Source organism: Chiloscyllium plagiosum, chromosome 21 (assembly GCF_004010195.1).
Source record: "Chiloscyllium plagiosum isolate BGI_BamShark_2017 chromosome 21, ASM401019v2, whole genome shotgun sequence".
NCBI lineage: Eukaryota > Metazoa > Chordata > Chondrichthyes > Orectolobiformes > Hemiscylliidae > Chiloscyllium > Chiloscyllium plagiosum.
In genome coordinates this window covers 25470919-25484546 of record NC_057730.1, presented here as the reverse complement: position 1 = coordinate 25484546, position 13628 = coordinate 25470919, and the positions used below count along the sequence as shown (strand labels likewise).

General features: G+C 40.3%; 1 protein-coding gene across 3 annotated transcripts in view; it reads left to right on the top strand.

Annotated features, from left to right (window-relative positions):
- pgap6 (post-glycosylphosphatidylinositol attachment to proteins 6) overlaps positions 1–13052 on the top strand; it is a 58597-nt gene extending 45545 nt beyond the window's left edge. For 2 of the 3 annotated variants that reach the window (XM_043711562.1, XM_043711564.1), the window contains one exon: positions 12044–12177. In XM_043711562.1, coding sequence (XP_043567497.1) covers positions 12044–12162 — 119 coding nt within the window. In that variant the 3' untranslated portion in view covers positions 12163–12177. Of the gene's footprint in view, positions 1–12043; positions 12178–12996 lie in introns of those variants that run through there. The other variant, XM_043711566.1, reaches the window with a different exon arrangement.
- The last annotated feature ends 576 nt before the right edge of the window (positions 13053–13628 follow it).

The following is a 13628-nucleotide window of genomic DNA, read 5'->3' as shown; positions in this document are numbered from 1 at the left end:
TTCCTAGGTGGAAGATGAGGCGTCCTTCCTCCAACTGTCGTGTTGCTTTGGGGCGTTCTTCCTCCAACTCAGATTTCTCCAGTTTCCTCATTTCCCCTCCCCCCACCTTGTCTCAGTCAAATCCCTCGAACTCAGCACCGCCTTCCTAACCTGCAATCTTCTTCCTGACCTCTCCGCCCCGACCCCACTCCGGCCTATCACCCTCACCTTGACCTTCCACCTATCGCGTTTCCAACGCCCCTCCTCCCTACCTTTTATCTTAGCCTGCTGGACACACTTTCCTCATTCCTGAAGAAGTGCTTATGCCCGAAATGTCGATTCTCCTGTTCCTTGGATGCTGCCTGACCTGCGCTTTTCCAGCAACACATTTTCAGCTCTGATCTCCAGCATCTGCAGTCCTCACTTTCTCCTCATTTTATACTGAGCCCTGTTTAGGTGCTGTTTAGCTAACTCACCTACTTGATCTAAACTCTCCCTTACCTCCAATACATAATCTAATTGTGAGATGTTCAACTTTGGTCCTGTCGAGTTTTCTTCAATTAATTTGAAAGGGCCTCTCGCTTCATGCCCGAATATTCATTTGAAGGGAGTGAACTGAGTAGATTCATTTGGGGCATCTCTAATGGCAAACAATATGAATGAGATACCTTTATCCCAGTCATTTGGGTAATCCTGACAGTATGTTCTCAACCTGGTCTTCAGGGTCTGATGCCGCCTTTCTAAAGCTCCCCGAGATTCAGGATGATATACACTGGGTTTAAAGTACTGTATACCTAAGCTATCCAGAACCTCCTTAAACAGTCTAGCAGTAAAATTTGACCCTTGGACCGACTAAATCTCTCTGGGTCGCCCATACTGTGTGAAGAAAACTACTTACTCCTCTACTACCCTTTTTGCCTTGATTCTCTGTAATGGAATTGCCTCTGGGAATCTGGTAGACATATCCATTATGGTTAACAAGTACTGGTTCCCACTTTTAAGTTCCCTCCCGAGATCTACGCAATCAATTATAACCCGCATGAAAGGTTCTTCAAATATGGGAATTGACAACAAAGGCGCTGATTTTATTACCATCTGTGGCTTGCCTACTGTTTGGCATGTATGACACATTCGGCAAATGTTAACCACAACCCTGTGCATTCCAGGCCCATAAAAATGTTTTTGCACCTTAGCCTGAGTCTTTCATACCCCTAGGTGACCTCCTTCAGATAGTTTATGTGCTCCCTGTAACAACACCCCTCTGTATGCTTCAGGCATCGCAATTTGGTGCACTTTGGTCCATTTCTCCTCTGCACTAACCTCCCGTGGTCTTCGTTTCAGTCTTAGGATTCTATCTTTCAAATAAAAATCCTCTGGAATATCCTCTGCCTCTTTTTTGGAGTACCCATTCAGATAGGTGTCTTTTATGGTCTTGTCTTGCTTTTTTTTTTGCATGTCTCTTAGCCTTTCAAGACTAAACACTTCTGTCTGACCTCTGCAAGTTTTTCTTGCACCATTACGTCAAACAGGGTATCTGCTAACTGAACCTCAACTCCTTCATCTTTCTCTTTACTTTTTGCTTTGTGCTGTGACTTGTCAACACGCAGATTGGGAAAATACCAGGATATTTCTGTTTTAACTCCTCAGTTTCTTGATCTTCCTTGGGCTTCTCCATAATAAGGGGTGTCACTCCCACCTTGGATCCTGCCAAATCATTCTCAACAACAAACTGAATTCCTGGACCTGACACGCTGTCAATCACTCCCACTGTAACTTCCCCAGTCTTAAGTTGGCACTCCAATCTCATCTTACATAGGGGGATGCTAAATTTCTGTCTCTCTATCCCACAAATTACCACACTCCTGGGTTACAGATCAGAAAGGGTGCATATTCGCTTATCCCTTACTATCGGCATTTGGTTAGATCCTGTATCTCTCAAAACTATAACTTCTTGTCCTTCTTTTCCTTTTCTTTCTGAGTAACCTTTACCCACAGAGGCAAATTCTTTGTAGAGATCAGGTACTAACTTCATACCCAGTCCCTGCCTCGGCTGTGCACTCTCCTGCAGCTTCTCAGTTCTTCTTGGAATCTCCTTTACCACCTTCACTCATGCCACTGGCTCAGCTTCTTTTACCACATCTTTTCCCATGGTGCCTTTCTTTAGCGACCAGCACTGTGACTTTACATGTCCCACTTTACCAGAGTGGAAACACCTGAGGTCTTGCACCTCCTTTCCACCCTCTTGGACTTCTTTTTTATCCTGTGGCATATTCTTACCAGTGCTCTCTACTCCTTGCTTTGTAGTGTAGGATCTTCCCTTCCCCCAACTTCTATCCCTCTCAGGACAAAATCCTGGCCGGGAGCTTGTCTTATGCGTCATCATGTTTTCATCTGCTAATTCTGCTGCCCTTCTCCCTGCCTGAAGTTTCTGTTCCTCCACGTGAATTCTTAGCATCTCTGGAAGTGAATTTTTAAACTCCTTCAGCAGAATAATCTCTCTTAGAGCCTCAAAGGTCTTATCTATATTTAAAGCACAAACCCATCGATCAAAATGACTGTTTGTTTGTTTAATTCTTTCGAACTCAACACAAATCTGACCTGTTTCCTTCATTGTGTTTCTGAACCGTGGCCTATATGCTTCTGGTACCAATTCATGAGCATTTAAAATAGCTTGTTTAATCTCTTCATAAACTCCTGACCCCTCATCTGACAGTGTGGCCTGACTAGCTCTGCCTACCAGTTTAGTCTGAACTAGCATTCCCCATGAATCCTCGGACCATTCCATCTGCCTAGCCAATTTTTCAGATGTAATAAAGAAGGCTTCGACATCTTTTTCATCAAAATGTGGTAAGAGCTTTGACATATTGTATACATTACCAGCTTCTCTTTTAATCTCCATCCTGTTGACTTGGCTGACTAAGTCGCAATTTCTCAAGTTCAAATTCTCTCTTCTTGCTCAACTAAGAAACTTCTCTCTCGCGCTCACTCTCGCTGTCTCGTGCACTCGCTGTCTCGTGCACTCGCTGTCTCGTGCACTCTGTCTCGTGCACTCGCTGTCTCGTGCACTCGCTGTCTCGTGCACTCGCTGTCTCGTGCACTCGCTCTCTCGTGCACTCGCTCTCTCGTGCACTCGCTCTCTCGTGCACTCGCTCTCTCTCTCGTGCTGTCTCTCTCGTGCTTGCGCTCTCTCTCTCTCTCGCACTTGTGCTCGCTCGCTCTCTGTTTCTTGTTTCACTTTGCTCAGCCAAGAACCCCCCCTCTCTTTCTCTTTCCTCCTCACTCACTTCTCTCTCACTTTGTTTATCTTCTAACTCCATTTGCCTTAATTGTAATATAAGTTTTTCTACGTCTACTCCTCTTATCTGTTTCTCTGACACACCTAAATGTTTGAATAACTCACTTACAATTTCAACTTTTGTCCTTGGTTAAACTCAAATCTAACTTATTTGGTAATTCTAAAAGTATGGCATTTTTCTTTCCTCCTTAACTTGCTTGGCAAATTTGAGAATCATCAAATCCCAGAACCTCTTTAGCAATTTTAAGAGCCATTTCTCTCACTTTTAATTTAATCAGCCACAAGTCACCGAAATTAAACAAATTGTCTCCCCTGCATTTTATTTCAAGATTTAGGACACTAACCTGCAAGTGTTTAAATCTGCTGGGATTTTTCGTATACCCAAATCTATTCAAATCTGTCTAAACCTGTTCAAATCCCAAATCCAAGGCCCAAACTGTTCAAATCATGGACAAGAGCCACCAAACCATTCAACTCCCAGCAATGTGCCCTCAAACTGTTATGTCATGGGTTAAATGCTCCTACTTATTTTCTGTGTTGCTGGTTTAAATTATGTATCCCATGCAGGAAACTGTGAAATTCCGAGAGGCCAAGAACTATTTAAAGTAAACATTAACAACTTTATTTCTTAAAGCATAACAGAGAATAATTAACTAACAACTATTTACAACTCCTTTCTCTAACCTATCTTTTACTTGCCCTTCCACAATACTGGTCCAATAAACCCCCCCCCCCATTAAGATTTACCAAAAATTCAAATTTTCAAAACCAGCCAGTTTTCTTTTTCTTGGGGATTTCTGTTTCACTGGTTACTGATCGCTAAAGGTACCTTTTAAGAGAGCTTTTTTTTGGGCAGTCTGTACATGCTGGTGGCTTGGCAGTTCTTCTCTCAACTGTTTAAGTTTTCCCAGTCTTATACCCGCTAAGCACCGGATTGTGTCATTGAATTTTAAGATTGTCAATATACTAAATTCAAACCTGATTGGAATTTGGTATTTTTCGGGGTATAATTTAAACTGATTTGGCCTAATTCAAATCTGTTTTGTCGTTTCTCGGCAACCAGCTACCCTAGCTACTGGACCAAAAGGTTACAGAAAAGCTTGTTCAGAATACTTGGTGCTGCTAGCTTTTAACTCTCTGAAAGGAACAGTACACACACATCTTCATAACACTAGTCTCTCCTCATAATTGACACCTTATCCCAGGCAACATCCTGGTGAATCTCATGTCTTCTAATCTTTGTCCTGATATTCTATTTTTAAATTGACTCATTTTGGTAGCTCTTTGACCTCAAGTCAAGTCCCTTTTTATTGATTTGTGAAGTAGGAGTTCCACTGGTAAGGCTAAGATATATTGCCCATTCCTAATTATCCTTAAAAAGGGGCTGTGAGATGCTTTCTTGACCTACTACAGTAAAGTCGTTACTACTTAGCTATTTGTTCTTAGCTAAGAACATCTGGAATTCTGATCTAGTGTTGGTAATTTACAGTCCACGGAGATTGAACCTCAAGGATGGTTAGGTTAGGTTATCTCTTCTACCGGGTGATGTCTCGGTCCTGGGAGTATGTGACTGGGACAGTATAGAGAGAGCTTTACTCTTTATCTAATAGTGTACCTGTCCTAAGAGTGTTTGGTGGGGACAGTGTCCAGACAGCTTTGCTTTTGGTTTAAAATAATAGAGGAAGATTAACATTCAGTTTAAAAGAATCGAATGAGCGTTATCCTGTGCTGTCCCTATTTTGGGAGTGTTGATGGGGGCAATGTCAGAGGAGGAAATGTGTTGCTGGAAAAGCGCAGCAGGTCAGGCAGCATCCAGGGAACAGGAGAATCGACGTTTCGGGCATAAGCCCTTCTTCAGGATTCCTGAAGAAGGGCTTATGCCCGAAACGTCGATTCTCCTGTTCCCTGGATGCTGCCTGACCTGCTGCGCTTTTCCAGCAACACATTTCCAGCTCTGATCTCCAGCATCTGCAGACCTCACTTTCTCCGCAATGTCAGAGGAGCTTTACTTATACTTTCAGATTTAGAATAGAAGGAGCTTTTAATTTCAGTTTAAAGAGTAGATTGTTTCTTATTTGAAATGGTCATTGCCTGGCATTTGTGGGATGTGAATTTATTCACTACTATTTAATCCAAACCTGGATAGTGTCCAGAACTTGCTGTATTTGGACATGCTTTGGTGTCTGAGGATTTGCGAACGGTACTGAATATTGTCTTTGTGTCTGCAACTGTATGAAGCATACTTAGTTAACTGAAATAATCCACATTATCACACCTGCTCGCTGTATCAGTTTTTAAACAGAACTTCAGCCAGACAAGACATTCTGTGACAGTTGAGTTGTCACTGTTGACATTACAATACTTGATTTAAACACATGCACACATTTCTTCAGCAGGGCACAGAAGCACATTAAAAGCCGTGATCTTTCTATCATTAGATTATCACCAGGCTTCATTTTTTTTCTTGTTTTATTTCATTTCATCTCTGTTAACCCAGCAAATTTTAGGTTAATATCTATACCCACCACTCAGTCCTTTCTATATTTAGATCCAAGCTTTAATATCCTTGTAATCATGTGTCTGTATAGACTAAGATTATATTCATGAACCTCTTTATGTGCTATCAGTTAATTTATGTTGTTACAAATGCTACCTACATTGAAGTGAAGAGCCATTTTTCCCTTTTGGCCTTATTTGTTGCTGTTCCTTTTTATGGTTGACAACTCTGTCCCTTCCAGTCCCATTCTGGGTATCTTTTGCTGAATACCTGCCCTGAAATGCCACCAGATCCTTCTGCTTTGTATCCCCTCTCCAGACTCTTTCCCTCCCCTCCCTGTTTAGTTTCAAGCCTTCTGTATGGCCCTACTTACTTGATTTGGCAGGAGACTGGTCCCAGCAGGGTACAAACAAAGCCCATTTCCTTCTGTCCCAGTACTGGTAGTTGTGCTGCATGAATTGAAACCGACCGCTTTCAGAAGGAGGCTGACGAAATGGGGATGTGTGAGGTAATATGACAGTTGTAGTGAATTCAATCATTAAATGAACAGACTATCCTCTAAACTGGATCGAGTGACTCGTGGTATATTGCCTGCCTGGTACCACCATAAATTACCTTGAGAGAATGTTGCAGTGGGAAGGCAAGGTCCAGTTGTTGGGATTCGTGCTAGGAGCAGCAGCATAGAGTTACAACAAACCTGATTTGGAGAGTATCAGGAACTAAGAGCTAAATTAAAGAACTGGATGTCAATGGTTGTATTTTGCACTCCACTGACACCAGTACTGGGACAGGATGGGACTATACTACTCTTATAAACTGCAACCCCTGCCCTAGCAGAATGGACAGTAGTGGCCACTGGGAATTTAAACTAGTAAATGATGTGGAGGGATTAGAAAAAAATATGAATGTAGTAGTTGAATACAAGTGAAATTTAAGAGAGAATAATTAGAGTCAGAAACTGTGCTTCAGTTACCACAGGGGAAGAAAACTTAGATGTAAATTGATTAAACGGAGATTGAAATAAGCAATAGAAATAAGACATTAGAACAGGTTAAGGTTTATGGGTTAAGCTAAGTGATCTCTGTGGAAATATGCAGAACACCAGGAGATAGTTGAATTGCAAGTTCAACTTGGGAGGGTACGACATGGTCACTGTCACTGAGCCATTGTTGCATTGTCAGTCAGGACTGGGGACTAAATATGCCAGGATAGAAAAGATGAGAAAATAGTACGTGGGGTGGAGTAGCTTTAGTAATTATGGATGAAATTACTTGCAAGGTAAGAGGGGATATAGTGAGAAGTAAGCAGATGGTATAGACTGTATATAGATTAAGATAATCAAACATGCCAGAAAGGTGGTGGATTATTGCAAGTGTCTGGAATGGTTTTCTGCAGCAATGCATCCTCAGACTAACAAAGCATTTTGAATTTAGAGATGAATAAAGAACAGATTTAATTAACAGCCTAATGTTGCCTGAATATTTATGTAGTAGTGTTAATTCAAATTCAATATACTTGAAAGAATGAAATGTGAAACAGTTGAGGTTTAAGATTTGGGTAGAACTGATTTCACTGTGATGAGCAGGGACTGTCCCTAATAAACTAGACAAAATGAAAGATTGGAAAGCCTTTTTGAGAAAGAACTTAGTGTTACTCATTGATTCTGAAGCCCATTAAGGGCCAAGTACTCAACCCTTGTCCCATGTGGCAAATTAAACAAAGATGACTGAAAGATGCGTAAACTAAAAGACAAAGTATAGAAGAATGGGGGAAGCAAAGCACATATCCTACAAATGAGCAAGGTACCCTATGAGCTAAAAGATATAAAGAGGCTATATGTAAAACTTGAAAGGGTGTCAAAAACAGTGCAAGCAAAATTATGTCAGGAAAAAGCTGGACATCTGTGAATAGTTCTTAGTGAAGCAACGACATTTACTGGAACAATACCAGGATTCCAAGAGTTAACTTGTGATGAGATTTTAAAGAAATTAGAGTACTTTTGCCTGGGATTTAGAAGTTTAAGTGATTTGATCTAAGTTTTCATAGTATTAAGGATAATGGGTATGTAGGGAGAAACGTAACTGTTGAACGGACCGAGTGCAGTCCAACAAAGGTGGCTAACAGAGAAACATTTCTGGAGAACCATATAGCCGTGTTGAAGCCTTTCAAGATGTTGAAGATGAGGAGGGACAATGTATTCAGACTGTTAGAATCTGGAATTTGAGATTTGTTTTTGCTTATAGTTATTTAATATAGCAGAGACATAGATCTGATTGGACTGATTCAAATACAGATTTGAAGCAATGATGATTACAGATATGGCAGCACAGCTTGTTCAAGGATGTTGGAGAGTGAAGGGAGTTTGAAGATAGTGATTGTGGGGACATATTGGTCGATGTTTTGAGGCAATGGTGATTATTAGGATTTTGAAACTCAGTGGGTCAGTACATGAGTCCAGAATAATTTGTTATCCACTCTTATGGGAGGTCATTTGGGAAGATCAAAATGGGTTTGTGGGCCAGGCATTGTGTTCCCTATTCAGCTGGGAGAAGGTATGGGAAAATTAAAGAAACCAGAGAAGAATGCAAAGTCAATGACATCACCACAGGAAGTGACATCACCACAGGAAAAAACATCAACCCAAACATATAAATAGAAAGCAAGAATCATACCAGGATTCCAAGAGTTAACTTGTGATGAGATTTTAAAGAAATTAGAGTACTTTTGCCTGGGATTTAGAAGTTTAAGTACCACAGGAAAAAACATCAACCCAAACATATAAATAGAAAGCAAGAATCATGTACCCTGCTTCGCCTGAGGCCCACTAAAGATGTTACCTAGTAGGGTGATGAAACATCTGGAAATGAACCTTCCATCTCAGCGAGCAAACCTACATCCAGAACCTCAACCTAAGTTACAAATCTTCTCAAAACTTGCTAAGACCTATGGGCGTAATATGCTGAAAATGGGAAACGAATGCCATCCGACAGACTGCCACCCGCGAACTGCAGTACTTCCTGCACGAATACCTAAGAAAACAGGTACTACCTAATTGTCTTAAACACGAACCTCCCCTTAACATACGCTAGCCAAAAGAATAGCAGAGCAAAACAGCCCCAGAATGCTTAGAGAAATGATTAATGATGCCCACAACAGACTCCATAAATACAACTGGGAAATTTTGCACCAAAAATCTTTACTCACTCGTGCAACAGACCATGAATGGACAGACCAGTACAACAAGCCATAGATATTAGACAGTGACAAACACACAAAATTAAAAACCTAGACCTGAAGAAGAAACTAGACAAACTTACACAAAGTGACAACACCGAAGCATGGATAAAAAACTTATCTGACCGACCCTTAACGGACACTGAAAAAGCCATCTTAGTAAGAGGATTAAAGTACAACTGCCATGATGCGGACAAGAAAGATTTCTTAGCAGCTTTAGAAACAACACTAAAAGGCAACCAACTCTCAGGAAAAAACCCAGCAAGCTATCAGACAGATAGTCACATCAACATTAAGCAGAAAAAAAGGAAGGAAACACACTCAATACACAGGAAAGCACTGGAAAGACTTAAAAAAAAGATAAAAAAATTGTTATCCTACCTGCAGACCAAGGACGCTTGACAGTCATACTAAATCGAAGAGATTACATTGAAAAAGTGAAGGTGCTACTTACAGATACCAACACTTACCAACAAGTGGATAGACCCAACCTACAACTGGAGAACCAAATCACAGCCTTACTCAAAAAACTTCAGAAATCTGGAGAAATAAATATGACCGACTTCCAAAAAATGAAAACTGACGGATCCAACACACCATGCTTCTATGGATTACCCAAAATTCACAAACCTGGAGCCTCCCTCAGACTTATGGTCTTGCCATCTGGAATACCAATTTACAGATTAGCCAAGGAGCTACACCAAAGACTAAAATGCTTAGTAGAAGGCTCACGCCACTCCATCCACTCCACCCAAGAATTCCTGAAGACCATCAAAGACATTAAGATAGAAGAGGATGAAATAATGGTCTCCTTTTGATGCTTACATCAAACAACATTAACCTGGCCAAGGAAACACTGACTACACTATTTGAAGACCCAAAGACACTTACTCCAAATACCACTAACTTCTTAAGCAAGTACAGTATCGTCAAGCTACTGGACCTGTGCCTTACCACACACTTCACCTTTAACAACAAAACCTACAGACAAATCAACGGAACACCCATGGGATTGCCGATATCTGGGTTCTTAGTTGAGGCAGTAATGCAGAGACTCGAACAAACAGCTCTACCAACCCAACCTTTGGGTCTGCTACGTGGATGACACCTTTGTCATCCCTAAACGAAGAAAATTAGAGGAAACCTTCAAGACCATTAATGATACCCTTGCTGGCATAAAATTCACTAAAGAGGAGGAAAACAACAACAAACTGCCATTCCTAGATGTCACAGTAGAGTGAACAGCCAATGGGCAGCTTCAAACCAGCGTCTACAGGAAAACAACACATACGGACCAAGTATTGAACCACAGAAGCAATCATCCCAACACTCATAAACGAAGCTGCATCAGAACATTATTCTAACGAGCCACCACACACTGCAGCACAGAGGAACGCGCAGAGCAGCGGAAGATCACCTATACCGTGTATTCAAAAAGAATGGCTACCCAATGAACACAGTCCGCCGATTTTTCAGCAACAAACTCGAACAAGCAGTCAAAACGTGTTCAGAAACCTGAGCCACTCTTCCCAACATCAAAGACATCTCTGAAATAACTGCCAGACTACTCAGACCCCTTGGCATCATGGTAGCTCACAAACCCACCAACACACTAAAACAACAGCTAATGAACTTGAAAGACCTTATACAAACAACAAGCAAAACTAATGTCATTTACAAAATACCGTGCAAGCACTGTAACAAACACTACATTGGACAAACAGGCAGAAAAATAGCCACCAGGATACATGAACTAGCCACAAAATGACATGAGTACTGGTGGTCAGGATGATGGAATTAAGATAGAAATTTGTGCTGAGTTGTTAGTGCAGATATTTTTGTTCAAGTTGAGGCTTTGATTGTTAAATAGGGATGAAAGAAGAGAAAGTATTTCAGGCTGTCTTGGATAGTAAATAATAAATATTGTAAAGGAGATTCTGAAAAACAATGATCGCAGGTGGTGAAGGTGCCAGAAGAGTAGTTGAAGTACAGAGGAAGGTGCGTTAATATTTCATCTTTTCTCAATTTGAGAATATTCTGAGCACACTACAGCCAATCAAAGTAGTACTTTTAATGTTTGATCATGATTGTAATATAGGAAAAGTATATGTAGGCCTCCATACCATCGCTAAGGCAGTACCCACAGTTGGAGAGGCTTCAATATGAGGCAAAGTATACCTGCCATCATCCTGAGGGTTGTTGTGGACAGAAAGGCAGTGTTTGCTGTTGGTGGCTTGATTTAATTGGGCAATGTCAAGTAGGATGAGTGGAATGAAGAGTAAGGTGGTGAGGTTGCCTCCTAGCTTATGGGGAATTGAGAAAGAAGAGAATGTTTGATTTCTTTTGTCCATAAGAAAACAGCAGACATACTTGAAAAAGTACTTTAGAGAATGCCAAGTACGGCAATATGGCTTTTTTTTTTAAAAGGAATTCAAGTCTGAAACTGTAGCAGTGGAATGCTGAGGTAGAGAATTAGTGAAAGGTTGGAATAGAGATTCGTCAGAGTGGACAAAGTAAACACATGAATGAAGTTAAAGGTGGCATGTTTGGGTGATAGGGAGGGAAACTGATCAGAATGGCAACATAGGATAAATTTTTCCTTTGGCTATGTAAGAGTGCAATTAAAACAGGAAGGATAAAAAGAGCCAGAATTTGAAGGGGATGTCATGCTCAGTTTGGGCATGCAACCAACTCCTGAATATTAGCAGATGTATCATGATATTGTTAATTGATAAAATCCAAAAATGCTAAAACATTCTTTTGGTCTCGATGTACCTGAGTAACTACAAAATTCACCAACATTTAATAAGTGTGAATGGAGTTATTTACGTGGTTAATCAAAGGTATTGCATTGGCAATTACACATTTAATTGTTAACCCAAAAACATACTAGTTATATCAGGAAATAACTTAATGAAAAGGAAGTGTGTGTGTGTGTGTGTATATATATAATAAAATACATTTGGTTGTTTTGCGTGGGGAAGGCTACTCACAATTGCTTTACAGTTCTAATGATTTCCATTTCTGTGTCTTCATAGCAATTGCTCGTAATTACCTGCATAATTGTCTAAACTCCATAAGTCGTCATCTGGTTCACACCGTGAGTATTCGAGCTATGTGGAAGAAGAGGGCCCTAGGTTTGATTCATGGACAGTAATGGGAATTCTGCAGTTTGTGTCAGTGTTTCCAGCTTATTAGTAAACTCTATTAATGATTATTTAATGGTTTCTGCTGAATTGGATATATATGGATATTAGGCGAGGATAGTCTTGGGCATATCTAAGATATTTCAAGGATTCATTAATATGCTAGTAACCACTGAGATCAACATGTAACATGGCCACTTTGACAACATTTTGGAGGAGAGTGACTGACAGTAATGGAATCTTTTCCCAGGAAGCAAGGCCCCTTTACTTTTAGAAGATGAAGAATGCTCAGTGTTTCTAAAATATGATCATTTCTCTGTAATAGAAAGTCGGTTGTATCCTTTTCTGAAAAAAAAATAAAAGACTGCTGCCTGAAAATTGGAAGGTAAACATTCCACGATATACATTTACTCAAATATGTGAAGATCTAAAATCAAAGGTGTGGTAGTATTTTAAAAATACCTTTTGGATCCTTCCATTCCCTTTATTCTGTCGTATATCAATTCCTAGTTGAGAGGGTGGCGAAATAATATTCCTCTCTCGACTGAGGAAAGTTTGGGGTAGCAAATACTTACTCTCTTTTCAGTGGTTTCTTGTGGAAGTATTTTATATTTATTCAGAAGCTCTTCAGGTTAAAATAAAATGCAAAATAGTGAGCACGCACTAATATCTTAATATTTTAGTGAAAGATATTGTAAAAATCGCAAGCTATAGCCATAGCTATCAGGTGTTACATGGAATTCTGTTTAGTTAAGAGTCTTTACCATTATTCAATTTCTGTTATGTCTCTTCAATTACTTTTTGTTTCATTGTTCAACTCGGATGTTCCCTTTTCTTTTTTGCAGTCCTCTTCAGTATCTTGTTCCAGGGTATCAATTTCTTGTGAGCAATCTATGGTGAAGCATGATGGATTCAAGTAATTTCCCAATCCCGTGACTGCAAGGAGCCTCAGTTAAAGGGAAACTTCAGTCTGCTCATCTGATTGGGTTGGGGATGTGATTGCAGAAACAATCTTCCGATGGTCGAATAAGGATAGGACTAGAGTAGTTCCTGAGCTCTGCTCTACAATTAAATCATCTAGCATTGGCATCTCTGTGTTGCCTCTAAATCCCTTAGTCCCCTTTCAGATTCCGAATGTTAAATTGATGTAACCTTTGTAAGCTTTGTGATTGAGAGTATTTAAGATTTCCACTATTGTTTATAACAAGTTGTACAGTGCCTTTACTGTAACAAAATGTTCTAAAGCACATCACAGGGGCATTAGGAAGCAAGATGTGGCACCAAGCTACATAAGATGATATTAGCTCAGATAAACAAAAACTTGATTAAAGAGGTAGATGTTATGGTATGCTTTGAAGAGGAAAGTTAGGTACAAGGCCCAAAATGTAAGGACGGTATTCCAGATTTTAGAACCTAGGAACTGCAGGTGCTGCTACCAATTGTAGACTGATTAAACTTGGTGAAGTCTATAAAGGCA